This window comes from Drosophila simulans, chromosome X (genome assembly GCF_016746395.2).
Source record: "Drosophila simulans strain w501 chromosome X, Prin_Dsim_3.1, whole genome shotgun sequence".
Lineage (NCBI taxonomy): Eukaryota > Metazoa > Arthropoda > Insecta > Diptera > Drosophilidae > Drosophila > Drosophila simulans.
The window spans coordinates 13,140,549-13,161,854 of NC_052525.2; the positions used below are offsets into that span (position 1 = coordinate 13,140,549).

General features: G+C 44.6%; 4 protein-coding genes across 11 annotated transcripts in view; 3 read left to right on the forward strand and 1 right to left on the reverse strand.

Annotated features, from left to right (window-relative positions):
* Nucleotides 1-8,661, forward strand: part of LOC6725877 (putative uncharacterized protein DDB_G0289263) — a 37,758-nt gene extending 29,097 nt beyond the window's left edge. For 6 of the 7 annotated variants that reach the window (XM_039296960.2, XM_039296962.2, XM_039296957.2 and 3 more), the window contains 6 exons: nt 631-1,051; nt 1,160-1,316; nt 1,383-1,630; nt 1,705-1,888; nt 6,469-8,427; nt 8,500-8,661. In XM_039296960.2, the coding sequence (XP_039152894.1) occupies nt 631-1,051; nt 1,160-1,316; nt 1,383-1,630; nt 1,705-1,888; nt 6,469-8,427; nt 8,500-8,504 (2,974 nt within the window). In that variant the 3' untranslated portion in view covers nt 8,505-8,661. Of the gene's footprint in view, nt 1-630; nt 1,052-1,159; nt 1,317-1,382; nt 1,631-1,704; nt 1,889-3,874; nt 4,133-6,468; nt 8,428-8,499 lie in introns of those variants that run through there. The other variant, XM_039296963.2, reaches the window with a different exon arrangement.
* A 749-nt stretch (nt 8,662-9,410) lies between these two features.
* LOC27207332 (DNA ligase 4) lies at nt 9,411-13,598 on the reverse strand. Its single transcript, XM_016183038.3, has 4 exons — nt 13,120-13,598; nt 12,888-13,052; nt 11,922-12,832; nt 9,411-11,859 (listed from the first exon to the last, which is right to left on the reverse strand). The coding sequence occupies exons 1-4, from the start codon at nt 13,430-13,432 to the stop codon at nt 10,492-10,494; spliced, it is 2,757 nt and encodes a 918-aa protein (XP_016039234.1). The 5' UTR covers nt 13,433-13,598; the 3' UTR covers nt 9,411-10,491.
* A 26-nt stretch (nt 13,599-13,624) lies between these two features.
* Nucleotides 13,625-15,048, forward strand: LOC6725878 (ribonuclease H2 subunit B). The gene is made up of 2 exons (XM_002106838.4): nt 13,625-14,200; nt 14,273-15,048. Exons 1-2 carry the CDS (start codon nt 13,774-13,776, stop codon nt 14,932-14,934), a joined length of 1,089 nt encoding a protein of 362 aa, XP_002106874.1. The 5' UTR covers nt 13,625-13,773; the 3' UTR covers nt 14,935-15,048.
* Nucleotides 15,049-15,463: 415 nt separating this feature from the next.
* On the forward strand, nt 15,464-21,172 carry LOC6725879. Of its 2 annotated transcripts, XM_016173847.2 has the most exons (6): nt 15,464-15,502; nt 15,886-16,409; nt 17,034-17,179; nt 17,930-18,122; nt 18,181-18,871; nt 18,933-21,172. In XM_016173847.2, exons 2-6 carry the CDS (start codon nt 16,320-16,322, stop codon nt 19,880-19,882), a joined length of 2,070 nt encoding a protein of 689 aa, XP_016039236.1. In that variant the 5' UTR covers nt 15,464-15,502; nt 15,886-16,319; the 3' UTR covers nt 19,883-21,172. The 2 variants fall into 2 exon arrangements, with proteins under 2 accessions (XP_016039236.1, XP_016039235.1); XM_016173846.3 differs by lacking the exon at nt 15,464-15,502 and having other exon boundaries at nt 15,883-16,409.
* Nucleotides 21,173-21,306: the final 134 nt, after the last annotated feature.

Below are 21,306 nucleotides of genomic sequence, written 5' to 3' on the forward strand. Positions count from 1 at the left end.
GGTATTATTTACACATATATACATGTGCCTATGTGTGTCCGTTTGTAAACAAAGGCGTATAAATTCGAAACAATTGTAAACAATTGGTCAAAGCTAAGATTTATTTAAACAAAACAAAAAAAAAAAAAAAACAAAACAAATTGAAACGAAACGAAAAACCGAACCGACTGCAAAGTGCAGCAATGAAAATTTGCGAAAATTCCTTTTCGGCCTTTTTATGTTTCATGTGCGTGTGTGTATGTTTGTGAGTAATTAACAGCATTCAAAAAACTCATATATCATTCATTATTTAGCTATACATATTCAACTAAATCCGTATCTGTGTACGCGCAGCCCAGCTGCCTTTTCTATTTGTATCTAAAAAAGAACTCATGCAATCTCATGCCGCCCCAACATCCCTTTTTTTTCGGCCAGCACATGTGAAAAATAATACATAAATCATTTAACCCAAAACGAATCGAATCTAGATTTCCTCATCGGCCAAAGTTCAAGTACAAGTTCCGAGTTTTCTTTTAACGATCCTTAGACAAATAAACTCAGCCTTCGATTTTTAACGATCGAATGGAAAAGTTGCGCCAGTGAACAGACTAATACAATTCGATCTCGGTCTCTACTTGTTCCAACCCACAGATTCATATCGGCCAGGAATGTCACTCGCGTGGCTAACAAACGTCAACCCACTACCCCGCTGAACAGCGTCGCCAGCTCCAACGATGGCCAGGTGCAGCTGGAGATCTTGTCGCAGCCGGAACAACAGCATCGGGCTCGCTACCAAACGGAGGGCAGCCGCGGTGCCGTCAAGGATCGCAGCGGCAATGGATTCCCGATCGTCCGACTGACCGGATACGATAAGGTTGCCGTCCTCCAGGTCTTCATCGGCACGGACATTGGACGCGTGGCACCGCACATGTTCTACCAGGCCTGCAAGGTCGCCGGCAAGAACTCGACGCAGTGCAACGAGAAGAAGGTCGACGGCACCATGGTCATTGAGATCGATTTCAAGCCCGAAACGGACATGACCATCACTTGCGATTGCGTTGGAATCTTGAAGGTGGGTGCACGAAACTGCACAGGAGCACAAGTCCTCCATAATGACAGTTTAGATTTGTATAGTAGTGATAGATTGAAAGATTCTAATTACTTTTTGTTTTGCTTGCAGGAACGCAATGTGGATGTGGAGCACCGATTCCCCGAGCATCTGGCGCAAAAGAACAAGAAGAAATCGACTCGCTGCCGGATGGTGTTCCGCACCCAGCTGACCCGTGACGATGGCACCACCGAGACCCTCCAGGTCTGCTCGAATCCAATCATCTGCAGTGAGTGCTCAACACATTTAGCTGTTTAATTGCTCTGTATAATTAAATTGATGTTCGTGCCTTTAGCTCAACCACCTGGCGTGCCGGAAATATGCAAGAAATCATTAAACTCCTGTCCCGTTGATGGCGGCCTCGAGCTGTTCATTATCGGCAAGAACTTCCTGAAGGACACACACGTGGTGTTCCAGGAGACGTACGACAGCGTCAACGGCGACGATCCGGCCACGGAAATTGCAGTGCGCCAGCAGCTTATCGGCGGAACAGCCGCTCTTTGGGAACAGAGTGTTCTGCCGGACAAGGAGTACCTTCACCAGGTGCGTGTCCATTGTACCATTGATAGTGTATGGGAATGTGTGTAACTAACGACTATTTGCAATTCTGCTCGCAGACTCATCTGATTTGCACGGTGCCACCGTATCTGCACCAGAACATCCTGAAGCCGGTCCAGGTTCAGGTGTCGATCGTCTCCAGCGGCAAGAAGAGCGAACCGCACACGTTCACCTACACGGCCAAGGGACAGTACACGACGCTGGCGGCGGCCAGCACGTTAAGTAACACAATCCACGCCCAAGGTATCTATTTGTTGACTAAGCGTTCGATTGCACCCAACCAACCAAATTACCAACCACAAACTCCCATTCGGAGATCGCGACTCGTTAGCTGTATAGAAACCGAAAGAAATCGAGCATATCGAAATACGTTAAAAACGAGATTAAGATACATACTTGAGGTACTCAGGTTTAGGCAGTTATTTAAAGTGTATGTTTAGTGACATTTTTATTGTGCCTCAACCACGTTGAAGCTGCAATTTTTTTTAATTTCTTATATTGTTCAGATCAAAGAATCGAATATTAATTAGCTAAACTAGAACCGTTTGCGGTTACTCAAATAAAACTATTCGAATCGTATAAACTGATAAGCGATAGGTAAAACAATCTGATCTCTTCATGCGTTATTCTGCTCTTTCCTTTCCCCTTCTATTTATCTTCTACCTTCCTTGCTCTTCTCTTCTTACCTTGGTGGCTCTCTGTTTGCGGTTTGGCTAAAAGTATTTGCATTCATTATTAAATATATATTTAACAATTAGCAAGTCTGTGTGTAGCTAACAGAACAAAGAAGACTGTACGAAAGTGTTTTGCCAAATTAATATGCTTTTGAACTGAGATAATATGCAAAACGAAAATTAAGCAATTTCGTGGACTTTTAAAACCATTTCTTTATATTTAAAACAATAAGGCAAAAATATATTTAAAGTACGAAATGTGATTCAGAATAGTTTAAGGCTTAAGAGGAATAATTTTAAAAGCTTCTGTCATTATTCCCATCCATTTTGCCTGATAAACTACTAAAAGCCGTCGAATTCATTGGCTAATCATTAAATATACTAAATTAATAAATATGCATACACATGGGTCACTAAGAAGGGTTTGATTTGATACTCATTTCTTGCCTGCTACCCTTTCTGCTCCTTTTACCTTCATACTACTCTACCTACTACTCTTTATTTAGCACCGAATAACGCATGAAAATATCAATACCTTTTATAATTAAGTAGGGAAAAAGAACAAATCCAACGAAAAGTATAACATAAAATATAACTTAATCTATAAGCACAACAACAGAATGATAAAACAAAAAAAACCTAAATTAAATTAATAACCATAAATGATTAAGGCACAGGACTGTGCAAATCTTCGGAGAACCAACTCCTCCAGTCTTCCCCCACCTCCCGTCTCTCACTTTTACTCTCTGCTCCTCTCTCTCTCTTCGTCTCTGCTCCAACCCTCCGCCCAAAAAAAAATCAGGAGCGGAACCGGAAACTGATCGAAACAACTCTGCCGAATGAATGAACTTGATTTTTCCCTCCAAACCGATCCTTTGCGATGATGAAGAATAGTTTTTTCTATTCTATTTTAATATAATTTTCTGTGTAGAATATTTTCAACCATGCCTGAGTCGATTTTCCTTGCTTTTTTTAAATATGTGCTTAAACAAAACAAAAGTTTCGCTTTTCCTGGGGACTTTTCTTCTTGCTTAAGTTATGCGTGTGTCTGTGTTTGTTTGCTTGTTTGTTTGGTCGAGTGTTTGCGTGTGTGATTGCCTATTTGAATACGTGTGTGTTTGTGCCGGGTGTATTTTGAATGAATCGCAGAGTTTTCTTGATCATGTTCAGCCGAGAAAAGTACCCAGTAACAGATGAAGGAAAGCAAAACCAAAGCGATAACATAAAAGAAATCGAACATAAACCGACACACGACGATTCAGCAGCAGCAGAAGCAGCAGAAATATCGGGAGGATATATACCTATATAAACCAGACAAGAAGAACAGCAAGGCAGATCCCCCCACAAAAAACTGTTTTTCAAGTCAGAAAAAATGATAAATAACATTAAAGATCAGGATGTCTTTAAAAAATATAAAAACAACCGAGTAAAAACTCCCTTCCCCACCATACAAAACAAAAATCAAAAAAAAAAACAAAAAACTACCTCTCCCTCCCAAAAAAATATGCATATATATATTTTTACTTTATATTCTTCCTCCTTCCCCTTCTCTTAGCAATTTAGGTGCTCAATCTAACTATATAGTCAAATATGTAAATTTTTGAGTGCTATAAAATGCAAGGCCAAAATTAAATCAAAATTAAGTCATTAATCGACAGTCAATATAAACAAGTATATAGACACCGATATATCCTGTATCTCTCTATATATACAAACACGAACAGCAACCATAGCAAAGTGGCCAACGAAAAGCGAAGCAATAAATCGAAAGCTTGCCTGGAAAGCAACGCTGGACAAAAGCGATGTAATCGAATGAATCGCAGCAATCGCTCGATAAGTGACTGCCAATCGCTTGCGCTCGATGGCGATAGATACTCACACACCCACACACGTCACACAGACACACAGAAATCAAGAAATATAAATTATTTGAAGGACCTATGGCACCGAGACAGCAATATCCAATCCAACCGCATGTGAAATGATGATCGGCGACGGATTTTCAGCCCCAACGAGTCTTCAACAGCCACGTCTGCTCATCTCTAGCCCCATCTCTAACCTTCAAGAACAACAGCAACTACAGCATCAAGGATAATTTTAGGGTACTGGTTAAAAAAAAAAAAACCATTCAACTCTTACAGAAACCAATTACCAAACAATAATTACCGATTGACCAACGTACAAATTCTTTTTTGCCATTTCGTAATCCATTTTCTATATGTCTATTAATGAATACACACACACACACAAAATCCTGCCCTTCAAACACACACACACACCACATATACCATTACTATTAACTATAAGGGAAACCCATATCACATATAACCTTAGAGCATTACCTTTAAGCGTCTATATATATATCTATATATACCATATATTTTACGTACTCACATAAAGCTAACACCATCCAAAGATTTTTTGTCCTGTCCTGTTTGCGAATCCTTGCGATCATTCAGGAGTTGTCATATGTTAGGGCTCAGTTCATTTGGCTAGATTAGCTCTGAAATTGCTTTCAACAGGGTACGAAAATAGTTGCTAAATTTATTTATTCAATCATTGACACATTTTTTAATAATTCGCAATCCTTCATAAATACAGTAATGTTTCAATCAATTCATATGAAAATTGCAAGATGTAATTACATCTTAATTCTCCTACGTATAATTTCTTATAACTTTTTTTCCAGAAATTTCATAAAAGAAATATGGGTAAATTATTAAAATGTATGGTATTCTATATAGTGACATTTCTTCCCTATAACATTCATTGCATACCCTTTAAAGATCAGTTTCTGTTCTCTCCTGTCTAACCATACGATTCATGTACAGAAATTGCAGTTCTATGTGAAGACTGAACTTCAGTGGCTCGCTCCCCGAAGATTGAATGGAAATTTTCAATATGCAGACAGTGTCAGGGTCCAGTTAAAAATCGTTAACTCAAATGTATAAAAGAAAAGACACGATTATAACAAATAAGAAACCATAAGCGGGAACTTGGTCTGAAAGACCCCAAATAAGAGGTGGTAGTGATGGGACTCGTCTAGAACGAGTGGAAATTCAAGCATCGCTCGACTTCAGAGCCTCAACATTACGCCTAGAGAACGACATCAGGTTTAGATCATTGCGACCCCGCTTAGAAACAGAAAATTGAGATATTTGGGTTATCTGGCTCCTAATACTAATCCATAAACACCTTATATCTAAGCACTAGTACTTAAGTCCAGCAATTAGAAGTAACTATTATGTCTATTCATTAGAGCAACGAAAAAGCTTGGAGTGCGTCAATTGATTGATTGAATGATTGAGTGTATAAACTTTACGATTGGTGAATGACTGTTTGAATTGAGCGATTGCCGTTGAGTATTAGTTGAATGGTATAGTTTCGTAGAGTGTGGTGCTTTGAGATTATTTGTTAAACAAATCTTGTCTTTAGCTGTGTGCTTGATGAAGACTTAAGGCTTACTGAGAGGAGTCTGTCTGATCCCTTTTCGATCGGGTGCGTCTTGTCATTTGTAGCGTTCAATGATTGCTTTTATAATCGATCTGGTCAGCTTGGTGTGGTTTGATTTAGTCAGTCAGTCATTTCTTTCATTGTGCGTAAAGTTGAAAGAAGGAATGTTCTAAGAATACTTTCTTTCGTAGCTATCTTGTTGCTCTATTCCCTTTTCTAAGTGCCGTGTGAATGGTGTTGCCAGTGAAACTTCGCAGCCAAGCTTAAATACTCTTAAGAACCTAATATAAAATAGAAATCTAGTCTTAATTAGTGGCTAAGTTCTAGATTTAGATACCAACGCCCCTGCGGAGATGGCAGATCCAGAGAATTCGAGTGCTTTTCTATCGCTATCGCTATAGTTTAAGTTTTTTTTTAGTTTGTAAGTTGTAGTAGCCCCGGAATAAAGGGAAAGGCACTCGGATTTTACGGACCTCTCTCTTAGCAATCCCCCCTCCCCCCAAGACTCTTTCTCAGAAACCTGGCCTAGGATTAAGAGGCCCCCAATCCACCAAAAACAAAAAGAAAATACCCTGCCGTTTATTATATCTTTGTTTTTTATGATTTCTTATATTATGACCCAGTGATTCTTGCATGACATACCACCAAAATGAGATTACTAAGAGGCCTCTTTTCTGTCCATTGTTCCTCTTGTAGATGTGAGCGGTTTCATGGACACCACATCAGCGTCCAATGCGAGTGGCTCCAGTGGTTGGAGTGGGGCAGGCGGCTCCGGAAGCAACCCATCTGCAGGCGATAATGTGGAGGCCAAGCACGAGATCGATTCGGGCATGATGCCTCCGCCCATCACCACCCAAATACCGATGGGCGTTCGACGCTCCTCGCTGCCCAGTGTCACACCCATGATCACGGACCAGCAGCTGGTCCATCTCAACGCAGTGGCGGCCAGTGCCGAGGCCCTGAAGACGGAACTCGACGACAGCAACTCGCACAGCCCCCTGACCGGTGAATCCACACCGGACAGCCCCAACGCAGCCTTGCAGTATCATCGCTTTGCACGAAAGCCCAGCCTGGACACCATTATGTACGATCAGTCGAACAGTCTGCCCGGTTTCCCGGCCGTTGTGGCGCCGGCTACAGCTGCCGCCGTGGCCGCAGCAGTTGATATTGATCCGGCGGCGGTGGCCGTTGCGGTGGAAATGGCCGTAAAAAACGAGATTGTGAAGCATGTCGTGCAGCAGCACCAGCAGATGCAGGAGCAAATGCACGAGCAGCAGCAACAGCAACAGCAGCAACAACAGCAGCAGCAACAGCAGCAGCAACAACAACAGCCCCAACAACAGCAACAACAGCAGCAGCAACAGGTGCACAAGTTCATTGATGAGCTGACCAAATCCACTTCGGTGGTTTCCAGCAATGGCACCACCGAACCAGCTCTGTTCACCACCTCGGCGGTGATCGATCATGCCCTGACCGATATTCTGCAGGCCAAAGTCGGCATTGCGCCGCCCAATGTGGTGCTGGAGAGGAGTTTGTCCCTAAGCTCCACAAACTCCAACAGCTCCATGAGTGGCAGTGAGACTTCGCCGAATAGTTCACCTTTGACGCAGGATATCATACTCAATTCGGAACCGGCAGCAGCTCTGGCCGGAGCTGCTGCCTTGGGTGGCCCGGCGCCTGTCGATGTCACCGGTGGTCTGTCCACCGATATCATTATGAATCCCGCCGTTTCACCCTCGACTATTTTGTGCTCCGCAAATGGAGCGGCCACTGCCGTAGTGCCGAATATACTCGCACCTCACCAAGTGACCATGGCCAACTCCATTTTGAACGACATTGCCATGCAGCCGGAACCTACACAGCAGGATGCAGCTGTTGCAGCCTTGGCATTGAGTAACATCATGATGAGTCCACCCACCGCGGCATCGGGTGTGGGAGTTGGGGACACACTGCCACCAACACCAGCGACTATGCAGCCAGAGGTCGCAGCCACTGCCACATCCACTGCGGTCAGCAACATGATTATTAAGGCGGCGGCGGACTTTATAACCACCCAGGAGCAGGAGCAACACCACTACCACCACCACGGTCGCGTCCACTCCCATTCGCCACAGGCAGCTGTCGGAGTGAGCGGTATTCCTGCCGAGACGGCATCGGATCCATTGGTTAACCTGCTATTGAACCACTCAAACACACCAGAAACAGCGGCTGCTGCCGCTGCCGCAGTAGCTGTTGAAGCGGCCAACTTCCAGTCGATGAATCACAGTCACCACAGCCATCATGGTCATCATGGTCACAGTCACGGCCACGGCCATAGTCGCGTCCCAGGACACGTATCCGGGCATGTGACCAGTCACCATCGTGGTCACCACTTGCCGGTGGTGCCGCCGACACCACAAGAATCTCTGATCGTTGCGCTGGCCAGCGAGAATGCTCTGCAAAAGTCGGTGGCCACCGCCGCAGTGACCACCAATGGAGCAGTGATGACGCAGCAGGCATCTGCCCCGAACACAGCGGGCAGCATACTTCCGGCGGCGGTTGGAGCGGTAGCTGCGGCGGCCGCCGTGGCGGTGCAGCCGCCCATTCCCCAGGAGCTGACCACGATGTCGGATCAGGATCTGATCAGCTACATCAACCCGAGCACCTTTGATCAGCGTGAGTTTCGTACATATGATATCTTATGTGTATTGCTTACATACTAATTGATTTTCTTCAAATTGCTTACAGTTTAAACGGCTTCAGATCAACAAATTAAACTATGTGGACTTGCTTTTTTTTTATCAACGATAAATGTCACTCCTACACAGGCTTAGTCTTAAGTATATATGTAGTATATAGAGAAACACACACAAACAAAAAAAAAACACAAACGATAAGACGGAATAAAGGTTTCATGTGGACCAACTTTTTGACCAAGAGAAAGGAATAAAAACGGGATCAGAGAATAAAAACCACAAACACAAACACATTTGTAGCTTTAGATTTGCTTACGTTTAGGCATAAACCCTATTTAATATAATTACCTAAATTTAATGTTTTTTTTTGATTTTTTTTGCTATTTTAATATTGATTTAAAAAAAAGGATGAACTTATCTCAAAAGGTTAAATTAAAACAATGATAACGACTGCCATATACCTATGAAATATGAAGTGAAATCCCGAAAGTGAAGAATGAAAACCGAAAATGAAGAATTCAGTTATCAACCTTGAAAATCGATAATTATAGAAAGAACCAACTTTCATAAAACAAATGTTGATTACGCTCTTTGCTGGAAGACCTATTTTCATAATTAAGTCTGATTTGAAAACTTCCTTTTTATTTGTTTGAGAATTTTAGGTATATTTTACAATTAAAGCCTAACTAAACGTTTTGGCAGTAAAATTAAGCTTATTTAATTTTGGGTCAAAAGAAAAACCACGAAAGGAAATTATTATTATACAGTTAATAATTTATAAAAAAAAAATACATATTATGTGTAGCTACGAATATAATGAATATGCGAGAAATTCCAAAAGACTTTTGATTTAAAGAAAATGCAATTATTATTTTGTTTATGGTTTAATCATTTTTATTTTCAATTATATTGAAGGAACGACGAACACACACAAATAAAGTTGTAACTGATGTTATTACTATTATTATTATTATTATTATGATATCGCTATTATTATGCATACCCTAAATGTTGATAGTTGTTATGTGTAGCGTTGTAACCTAATTACCATGCCGGAATAAGAAACACAAAAGTGAAAATATAAGAGAACAAACCCACAACCAAACTACATTGAAAAGTAACGACTAAGTTTAGTATACCGATTGTTATACCCCAAATAAAGATCAAGATCGAGAGTACTCTGCATTTGTATGCCCAAGCCCAACAATTTATGTATAAACATCTACAAATATTCCAACCACGAATTTCGCCCACTCCCATGAATCGAACTAACTGAGAAACTTAAACATAGTTTTTTTTTTTTGTTGATATTAGCTTGGTAAATTTTAAACAATTTGATTGACATACGTAATCTATATGTTCATAGAGTCGATAAATGTGTTAAACAATCTCAGAGATTGCATATTCCTCATTAAATGTTAAAGTCAAGTCAATGAACGAAAGAGATAGAGTTAGTAGGTGCAAGTGAGATAGAGAGAGACAGAGAAAGAAATAGAGAGAGAGAAAGAGGGAGCGAAGAGCTCGCGCTTAAGAATTGTTAGTGTTAAATGTTATACACCTATATATACATTATTTATGTTATATATATACAAACATATATCTAACTTTACAATGAATAAAATAAATGTATTTTTGATGTTCTTATTGCCGAAAGTGCAGAACCGATAAACTATTGAAAATCCCGAAGAGAACTCCCTGAATTATGTAACCGAACTGTCGAACGTATCAATTGGCGAAATAACGAACCTAATATCCATACTACCCCCAAAATTTGTCCAAAATCCTCCCAACGGAATCAATACTATTCTGCTCGTTATCTCTTTTTATGTGAATAAAAAACGAAATCATTGAAAAATAACTTTTTTGTGTACTTATTGTCATTCTACTATTGTTCTTCAAAATATACATGCAAATCTTTTTGATATAACATTAGAATTCGGGATAATAATTACATAATTATGGTAAGAAATTAAATTACAATTTTATAACAATGATAACAGGTAAATTTTGTACAAAACTATAAAGCGTTAACAAACTCATCGAGTTAGATAAAAGAGTGCATAGGAAGTAGGATGCCTTCGCGATGGCACTGATGGATCCACGCCGAGTTTAAGACCTTGTCAGCGCTCAACTTGGAATGATTTTGCCGCCAGTGCTCCAAGTGGTCGTTATCGATGTCGGAAGACATACAGATAAATCCCAGATTTAGTTGCGGATCGGAATCGTCGACTATCCGGCCGCCGTTTTGAAGAAACAGAAGCTTAGCCAGTTCATCACCATGCGGACTGTAGAAGAACGCATTAAGGTGGCGGAACATGTTCAGATTCTTTTTCCCATCCAGAAGCTGATCCTCCAGAGCATTTAGGTTAGATGCGGTTATGCCAGCCACATTATCAGCTGTTAAATCAATGCCTTGAAGCAGATCCTGCAGCTCCTCCACGTTGGCAATGTCTTTGGTGTAGCTATCACCGTGCCGGTCAAAACATTCAGCCAGATCCTGCTGCAGTGGTTCAGTGGCCGCAATAAGATCTCTAGGCCTCAGTTCAAGCTCCTGCTTCTGACAGACCCTAAGCAGCCACTCCATGCGCACAATGTCACAGGTGCGTGGCTGCTGAAGGATGAGCCGCTTAACTAAAAACGTCTCATCGCCTGCGATGCAAAAGCACTTTGGATCATTGGGCAGGGGGTTCTCCACGATGCAGCCACCGTTTTTAACAGCCAGCTCCTGCAGCTGATGCTTGCTGTGTCGTCCGGCAGATCCGCTCAGTATGCAAAAGCTCAGACCGTCGAAGAGTTTGGAAGTGCTAGCGGAGGTGCTCGCGTCATAGCGCTTCTCATAGACGGCCAATCCCAGTCGGCTACGCTCCGAGGGCGTCATACGCATCTGCTTCCGCTTGGTGGTCACATCTTCTAGTCGCAGTTGCCGCTTGTTTAACTTCTTGATGGCCAAAGGACCCTGGCAGAGATCGTTAAACTCCTTCAGTGTCATACACTCGCTCCAGGGCTTATCATCTCGTTTCATCTCAGTGCGCGGAAAGTGCAACGATTTTCGGGTGAAAAATGCTCCATTGGGCGCCAGGTCAGCAGCCTTCACCTGCAAAATTACCGAGTTCTGCGGTTCGATCCACAGATCGGGGCATCCGGCCTTTTCCTTGGGCTTGTAGTGAAACCACAGTGGCGGTGGCTCATTGACTACATCGTGCCAATGTGGTTTAAGTGTGTGATTTAGCACTCCGCGCTGTTTCGTATTGTTGGCAACTACTCCAATACTGAAGACTTCGGGACGATTAGAGCTGCCTGGCGGCGCCGGCTGAAGAACTCCCAGTAAAAATGAGTCCACAAAGGTGCGCTTGCGATTGTAGAATGCCCCGATGATCAGCACATCGAACTCGGTAATCAGTCCTTTGATGTACTGGTTGGAAAATTGAAGTGAGTTCATATTATTGCACTCTGCTGAAAAGTGACTCTACTCACATCAGCCTTGTCCTTGTACCACCCACCGCCCAGTCTTACGCCAGGCTGATATCTTGATCCCTGCTTCTTCAGCACAATGCCTTCGGCGTGGGAGTCGAGTGCCTGCTGGTACAGCTCGTTGAACTCTTGAACGGAACCGATTTTGCGTGCACGCATCAACTGCAGCACACCCGACTGTTCAACTATGAGTTTCTGCAATTTGTACGCCCGCTGAATGTAGGTATGGTCCAACAGACTCTGGCCATTAAAATATAGCAGATCGTACACCACGAAACAGGGCTGCCAGCTGCCCTCCGGCTTTAGGCTCTTCACGTCCGTATTCTCGCCTTTTTCCCGAAAGCGCAGTTTGTTGGTATCCCACACCATCATCTCGCCGTCGAGTATGATGGACTCCAGGCCCAGCGGCAAAAGTCCCCTCAGCTTTGGCGTCAAGGTGCCGTGATCGTAGCTGTGGCCAAAGTTCCTGGTGTAGTCCACTCCATTGCGGGAAATGTACATGAAACGACCCCGATCGATGTGCAGCTGAAAGCGTTCGCCATCCATTTTGGTCTCCAGATAGAGCACATCCGACTGCATCAGCTCCTGGATGTCACCCGGAAATCGTTCGCACAGCATGGGTCGTATCTGGTGGAATGGCCGTATGACGGAATTCAGGTTTACAAACTTGACCGCCGCCTTGCTGTCCTTGCTGGTGCTGGCGTCTAGGTCGGTGGTTTGGTCTGCCAGCAGATTGCACACATGTCCCAGATCGGAGCAGCGCTGGTAGATGTCCTGCGCCTTGGGGTGCAGCACACCGAAGATCTTTTGCTCACCGATCCCCAGCCCGAGGCTCTTCAGCAGCAGCCGGATTAGCCACTTCTGTTCCTCGGGCGAGGCCTGCTCCGTAAACCGGATGAGTTGCTGCTGCTTAACTGCAAAGAGCGGGCATATTGAGACAGTCGTTCAGATGAGTTTAAAAGCACCCACCTTCTGTGTCCTCGTTGGCAATGGTGTCCAGCATCTGATGGATTTGATTCAGTCTCAAATTGCTGGGCGGATTAAAGCACCTTGGCTTAAGCACGGAATAAACAACATCGCCGTAGTCCCGGTACATGGTTCCGGTGCGGTGCTGCAGCCTGATTGCATCGCTGGCTAGTGGGGACAACAAAGAGATTCTAAATAAGCCTAAATGCCATTGCCAATAGGTATCTGCACTCACAGTCCGTGGGTAGCTGGAGCACCCTGATGTAGAGCCTGCCCAGCGCGGTGATTTGCAATCCATAGGTATCCCGACCCGTGTCCGCACCCGGAAGCAGCAGTCGCAGCACGGAATAGAAGCTACTGGCACCGTCCTCCGGCTGGTCGTCGTTTAATCCGGTTTGCCGGCGAAAGGATTCGCGGTGCCGGCAGAAGGACTCGTAGTAGCTCTTGAGGGCCTCCTCCTTGTTGACCACCTTTTGGGTGGCCTTCAGCTTCTCGAACAGGCCGCAGATATCCCGGAACTTGATCGTGCTGGCTATATCTACGCTCATTTTGTTGTTCAAAAACAATATACTGTTGTAAACAATTTCATCATTGTGAACATCTGTTCAAGCAATGTGACCGTGCTTGTCAATCAAAGTTGATACCCATTTTAGATTAGTTGCAGTATTAAGATGCGGAAGTTAGTGGCAGAGACTCTTTCAATTTTAAGCTATTCTATTTGGCATAAAATAGATAAAATAGTTTATAGGAACAAGTGAAAATTTGCACACTTTCAACTATAAAATACCAAAATTAATCGATAGACTTCTACTCATAACCAAAAAGGCGGCAAATTGTTTGTTTTGATTCGGTCCACATTTGCTTCACGCTCGGCAAATTATTTGAGAAAATGGGCAAGAAGGAAACGCGAGCGAGCAAACCAAAAGCTGATCCGGATGCGGAGGTATCTGTCAAAATGGGCAAGAAGGAAACGCGTGCGAGCAAACCAAAAGTTGATCCGGATGCGGAGGGAGCTGCCAAGATGTCCAAGGCCTCTGCGCTGAAGAAGGTGTTCTTCATGTCGCAGGAACTGCTGCCCAAAGATGCGGACGACGGGCACCTTCGGCTGGAGCTGTTTTTCCATCCGGGACATGGCAAGGAGGCACTGTTCATAACCCATCCCGATGGCAGAATGATGGAGCTGGTGGCGTTCGCGGAACCCCGTCGCAGTTGGTTCGTGGACAGCGAGGTCTGCTCCAATGGCAGAATCTACATGACCGCGCCCGTGGATCCCACGTTCCTGGCTCTTCATCACCTCCGAAAACATTGTGCGCAAAGTAAGATATAATCATTCGCTTTCGATGGTATACTATACTATTGTATTCTTGAAAATCTTTAACCACAATCAGGAGCAATGTCGCTGGACAACATTGCCGTGGAGGAGGCCAGCACCAGTCGTCTGCTTAACGAGATCCTCGACCCAGGGAACCTTAAATGCGTGACAGATGTGAAGAGCTCCGGCGAACAGAAGTTCTACAAGTACAACCAAGAGCGCACATTGGCCTGGTTGGCTCTGAAGACGCGCCAGGTGGCGAAGATCCTGAAGGAGAAGCAAGTCCACTGCGGCCACAGTGCACAGTCGCAGAATTTCGTGCGAAGCGAGAAACTGGTTGCTGAGAACGTTAGCAACGAAATGGACTACACGCGCATGGCTTGCGATTTTGTGGGACGGTATTTGGATGCGGATCTGCACGGCCTGCTCACCAGTTACCTGCACATTCCCAGCGAGATTCAGGCGATTGTTGAGGAGAAAGCAGCTGCCCAAAAGCGCAAGTCGGTGGCGGGCAAGAACGAGGGCAGCGACTCCAAGAAGATCAAGCTAAATGACAGCGATGCTGCTGCCAAGTTAAAGTCCAGCGGTCTGGTAGACAGCGATGGCGATCCCAATGCCAGCATCACATCGCCCACAGCGGCGCCTCTGAAGGAGCGTACGCTGACCGCCAAGGAGAAGGCCTTGGCCAAAGGAGCCAAGGGCACTAAGAGCATCGCATCTTTTTTCAAAGCGAAGTAGATTCACGTTTCACGGATCTTAAGAATATGTTTTCACTGCTAATTTTATACTTATACCCTATATACTATAAATTTACACTTTTTTTACAATAAATATAGTACTTCTAAGAATTAAGTTAGTTACCTTTTTAAGATTTGTATTTATAAATATGGTATTTTGAAAGTGCGCCTTTTGGGCGCATGCGCTCTTTAATCATCCCTCTTGATTCCGTTTGGTAAATCCCCATCAGCTGTTAGCGTTGCCAGGCTTCCAAGGAATTGGTTTACTTAGGGGCTTCAGTTCCAAATGTTGCGAATAAAGAGTTTCTTAGTCGATATAATATTTATTTTTAGGTATACATGTTAGCATATTAAGGAATGCTAATTAAACATATGAAATCAGAGTATACTAATCAAACCAACTAGAAAAGAAATTAAAATTGGGGATTCATGCAACAAATATGATTTCAATCCTTAGTTCATCGCGCGGGGTGGCAATCCTGGCCGACAGTTACAAAGCTGCTGGCTCCTTTGTTTCCGTTTTTGTCGCTCAGTTGTTGCTGTGCGCGCTCCCACGTTCGAGGCTAACGGTGAATTCCGCTTTGCGCCTTGATTCGCATTTCGCCACCCCCGTTACCCATCCACCCGCAACCGAATATCCTGCTACTCCTGCTCTTGTTGTTGTTGTTTTCTATATGCCTTGAATTTCGGGAACAACAATTACAGGGGTTACATTAGTGAATTTTCCCGTTAACCGTGTGTTCCAAAGACAGTGTTCAAGTTTAAATTGTGAAAGGCAGAGAAAGGAAAAGAGTGGCGTCACACGAAAGAAAATTTTCTTTGGCGTCGTCGAGGTGTTTGTGCCTGAGTGTGTGTGTATGTGTGTGTGTGCGAATGTGTTGTCGTTGGTGTGGCATAAGATAAATAATACAATGCAGCGCTCAGTTAGCAACAAATTCTCTCTTCTCTGCAGCAGCAGCAGCAACAACAACAGCAGCAACAGCAACAATCGCAACGCAACGCACAAAAGCATGCTACGGTAAATTGCATTTGGCGTCTGTCAAGGACAAAACAAAACGCTGTTTGTGTGAGTGCGACCACAACAACAATAGCAACAACAGCATGTGGCACAAATAACGGAACTGCAAAGTATCAACAGCAAAAGAAACAAGAAGAAAGCCAGATAGGAAAGCAAAACAAAAGGCAGGAACAAATCACACACGAGGGCCAAAACGGACACAAAACGGAGGCTGCGACAAAAAGAAAGCGAAGAATCGGAGAAAATAAGGGAGAGGCACACACTCCCCGCACCTCCACCCCTCACCAGCCCCATAGGACATTTGGCGCCAGCCCGAGCAGCAACTGCGACAGCGGCGTCGACTGAGGCAGCGTCAGCGGCTGAGAAAGATGTGGCTCCGTCCCTCTCCCTCGCACACAAACGCGCTGCAGTGTCTTCTGCTCTCCTTGTTCCTCCTTTTGGCGCTGCTGCCATCGAACGTAAGTGCCCTTCATTTCATCAATGTTGCAAGCACTCAAACTAGCATAATAACCGAAAAACAACAAAATGGTTATGCTGTGGTTCATTTTTAAGCGCATTTTACACATGTAAATTGTCAACATGATAAAAATCGGTTGTGAATTTATTTGTAACAATGCACGTATGTGCGAGCAATTAAAACTTTGGTTTTCAACACTGTAATATTTTGATTAAATACATACATATGTACAGTTATTGTGCCCTTGTAGCAATTTGGGCCCACGAAACGCCTTAAATAAAGATAACAGCTAATCTTTGTAAAAAGTTTCCTAAATAAACGCAAGCGCATCCATGTTGCATGCACATTTGAATTTTAATTTGATTGCGATTGCTTTCCCAACGGTAATAAATGCATGGAACACAAACATAAATATGAGCACAAAAACAAGGGCTCAGTACAGTGGTCGCTCGCTATGCAAAACACCACATAAATAAAATAAATAAATATTTTATTTATTGGCAATGGCACTTTCAAAGGTGGATCGACAAAAAGTGGAATACATTATTTTATTATTATAAAAAGTTGCTAATATTTCTTATGATTGCACTAATAATATATGCAATGTTTTGTTCCATTTGACCAGGTGTCTGCCAGATTTTGCGAGGGCTGCACTCAGGGCTGTTGCACCCAGGGCTGCTGTCCGCCGTACCAGGGCGGGCCACGCCCCCTTCCGCCCTCCTCGGACTCGCATGTTCTCAATCTGTTCTTCGCCACCCACTGGTTTTTCTGGTGAGTAGAGCTGAGCCCCGGAGAAGCTGCTCCTTTTCGAAATTGTAAAATAATAGGGATATTTCGTAGACAGTGATTCTTTTAATTGCGCAAAGTAGAAGTGATTTATTTAGTTACTGCGATGGTCAGGGTCATGAATTGCATTTGTTTTTGTTTTTGTGTTTGGGGATTCCCCGGAGGTCGTCTGCAAGGCCGTTCAATGGGGCCAGTTTTGGGGCGTTGGAATGGTGGGATGGATTGGATGGCGTGGGGCTTTCAGTGTGTGCTCTGGCCGGACTTCCAGCTGATTGGCATTGTGTGCCATGCGAGAGATATTATTATTATTGGCAGCAAAGGTGGCGCCCAGCGACGGGGTTGCGTCAAGTCAAAAGTCGAGTCAAGTCGAGAGGCTTATGCAAGCTGTACCCCCGTGCTAGGCCACCACTACCATCAGTGCGACCAGCGCATAGTACCGACCACCTCCCTTGGGGGCTGTGGAAATGGCAATGCCAACTAATGAGACACAAACGGAACCCGCCCACCACCACCCAGCTCATATAATCCCATCTCTTGGCCACCGAAAAGGCAAACAAATTTCAGTCGGAATTCGATTACGGGAACAGCAGGACACGGATCCGTATCCGCACCGGCATCCGGATCCGCTCCAATGGGCTTCTTCATTCAGTCGCGCCAGCTGCAAACCGAGCAGTGAATCACGATCCTCACTTTCATAATACAAAAAGTAATGTAAAATCTATATTCTTCTTGCAGGTGCGTGGTTGTGGCCATCATCTTGGCCATCCTATGTGCCTACTCACTATGGAAGAAGCGGCGGACACTTTGCGGCTGGGGATTCAACGAGCACCACACCCAATCCGAGGGCGATTCCGCCGGTTCCTGCTATGCACCTCCACAATACAGTCGCTGCAACTCGTTTCACCATCCGCCGCCGCCATATACGGAGGTAAAGTAATCATATACATGACCGGAATCGATTCGCTTAACAATTTCCATCTACTCAGGTGACCTCCAAGCCGGATCTGTATCCACTTGTCTTCACCTGCAACAGCGATTCGGGCAATGGCAAGGGCAACGGAAGCTCCAGCTACCTGATGGTGCAGTACTTCCGGAACTACATCGTCCGTCCGGCTGCCGGGGGATCCCTGAGTGCGGCCAGCACCGTCGACTCCCTGAGCTCCAGCTTCATTTGCAATGCCAATGAGGCGAATACCCTGGTGCCACCACCATACTCCCGGGCAGCCAGTCCGGAGTTGGGACTGCATCATTATGTGGCCCATGCCCATGCGCATGCCAATGCTAATGTCAATGCAAATGCCCATGGACACGGGAATGGCCATTTGAGATCCGTGGAACAGGCGCCACCGCATCAGGTGCCAAATGTTCCGCTGGCATCTGTGCACTACGCCATGCCGAGATCGGCATCCCAGCTGGTGGAAACGGATGCCTATCAGCCGAGACTGATGCCCGCCCAGACGCAGGCCCAGCACTATGCCACCGTGGCACTGGGCAGTGCTCCAGGCGGAGCAGCGCTCTACAGCACGCGGCTGCATGCCTCCCACGAGGAGGGAGTGGGCGTGGGCGTGGGCGTTGGTGTGGGCTACCTTCAGTCCCAGAGTGATCAGCACTTCCGGTACATGGCGAATAGCAGCAGCAGTCTCAGCGACATCTTTGTGAACAACAGCTGTGTGGCAGGTGGGTATTGCGATAAGGGATTCCCCATTAATTACTTATTTATTGTGATGATTTCTCGTAGGAATGCTACCCGATAGCGGAGGAGCTGGTAGTGCCTTCCATGGCGCGGAAAGTGGATCGGCCACACAGGCTGCCTCCCTGAATAGCCTGGCAATGGGCGGCTTGGGTGGATCGGTAACGAATGCCGCAGGCGCATCGGGAGGATCTGGCACACCGGTGATATACAGCAATGGCTGCATACAACCCAACCCGCTGCATAGTCTGGAGAACTGCTGCCAGCCATCGGCTCAGGTGTCCGGCGTGAGTAGTCTGGCCAACATTGGAACACCTGGCTCGCCGCCCCAGGCCACCAGTCCGACGGGCGAGGTGCGTGAGATTCTCGACCAGATCCGCCAGCTGCAGGCGGGCGTTAGCTACGAGCAGCTACTGTTGAACGGAACTGGCGCCAAGCCCCGGCTGCAGCACACGCTATCGACGCCCTCGAACTCCCAGCAGGTGTTGCAGCCCATCCTAACCACATCCGCATCCATTTCCGGCGGCACCAGTGGGCGGAGTAAAAAGTTCTTCACCTCCGGCAGCAAAACGCAACCCAATAAGGCTCTGTACATACCCATGGCCGCCATCGGGGGTTCCGGATCGGGCGCACAGCGCTGTGTGCTCAAGAGTCCGGTGAGCAGTGTCGTCAGCGGTGCCAGCTTCTTTGTGAACCGTGGCCGAGTTGCCCGCAAGGGTTGGATCACCCGATCGGCACCCACAACGCCGGGCAGTGCCCTGCCCCCCAATCGCCTCGGGGACGATAGTCCGCTGCTGCTCAACGAGCACGATGAGGATGCCATTGACGATGATGAAGACGAGGAGCAGGAGGTGGACGATCGCCAGCGGGATCACCAGGAGACCCAGCGGGTTCACGAGGATACCGACAGCGAAACGGAGGCGGAGGCGAGGAATCATCGTCGCCAGCATCGCCATCATCGTGGTCATCGTGGCCATCGGCGTGGACAACTTGAATAATAGTGGGCGTGGTCGTTGGAATCGCCAGTGTCATTTAGTAGTTGTTGTTGTAGCTCAAGGTTCTCCTTTAGAAATAAGCTTTTAAACGAAAGTGGAGAAATGTTTGGGAGCCGGCGGCACGCTTCTTAGTCTGAAGAATCCTGAAGAAGAGAAACGGTAGCAGATAGGATGGTTAAATCTAAGTTCCGTTTGTAGTATTAACAAGTTCTGTAAGATTTCTATAGTGCGAAACCCTTAATAACTGTGGATGAAATTTATCCTTTCTAAGTCAGCTTACATAAAAACGCAGGTCCTTGAAGAAATAATCTTATTTAAAGGTTAGAATATATATTTTTAATAATTTTAATAGAGTGTATTATTTATTTATTTATTTACTGTCCTAATTTGAAATATGTGTATTGTTTGAGGTAATCTATTAGTTTCGTGATAATATTTAAAAAGTGAAAACGTAGGCAGTCGAGTATAGTAATTGTAAGAATTTAAAACTAAGGCTAAAAATGTCTTGTGAAATTTTAAACTGAAAGAACGGCATAGAAGACAGATCATTTTGCATTATCCAAGAGTTTTGACAATAGTCCAATAAAACTAACCACTATATGTTCTTCAAACAGTATTATTAACCAACCCTAGCAGAAGTTTATAATTGTTTATAATTGCCCACAAGATATCTAATTTCGATTGAGGATTTGAAATGTCGGTTCGTTGAGCTTCCGTGAATAGATAAACAATTTAAATATACATATAGCTGTCCTTAGGTTCAAATAGTCTAGCAATTGCGAGATTTAACATTTAAGTTTTGTAAAAGTTGGGAAGGTTTCATGACATTTAAATTACACACCTACACACTCCAGAATTCGATTGTTTGCCGAATTTTATATAATTTTCATTTAAGGTTTGCCTAGGAACTTTAAAAAGACGAAGAACAATTGCACAAAAGATTTAAATCAATTTAGGCTAATGTGGTAAAAAATTGAAACAAAAAACGCATAAAAACCAAAAAGAGCAAAATTAAAAAGATTGCAGATTGTCGCCCAGATGGAGAGTTTTTGTAAGTAAAGTAGCGAATAAGGAATACGTTCACGCACAAACAATGCAAACAGATCACGTACAGATATATAGGATACCTCAGTTCGAGGAGATACTTTTAAAAATATGAAATATGCAAAATGCGCGGGCATTCGGTTTGGAAATTAGGGCAGGTGCACTAGAACGAAATCTAAAATTAATTGTGTATTCTAAACTAAAAAAAATTACCAAATGAGACTAAGGGGTCAAGATCCGGGGGCTAAACAAAAAACAATGGAATAGTTTGAATGCAGCAGTGCCTTTTCAACTAATTAAACCACAACCAAAAACAAGCAAATCTAAAAAACCGATAAAATGGAACCAGAAGTTAAATAGCTAATGCTAATGTGCATCCCCAG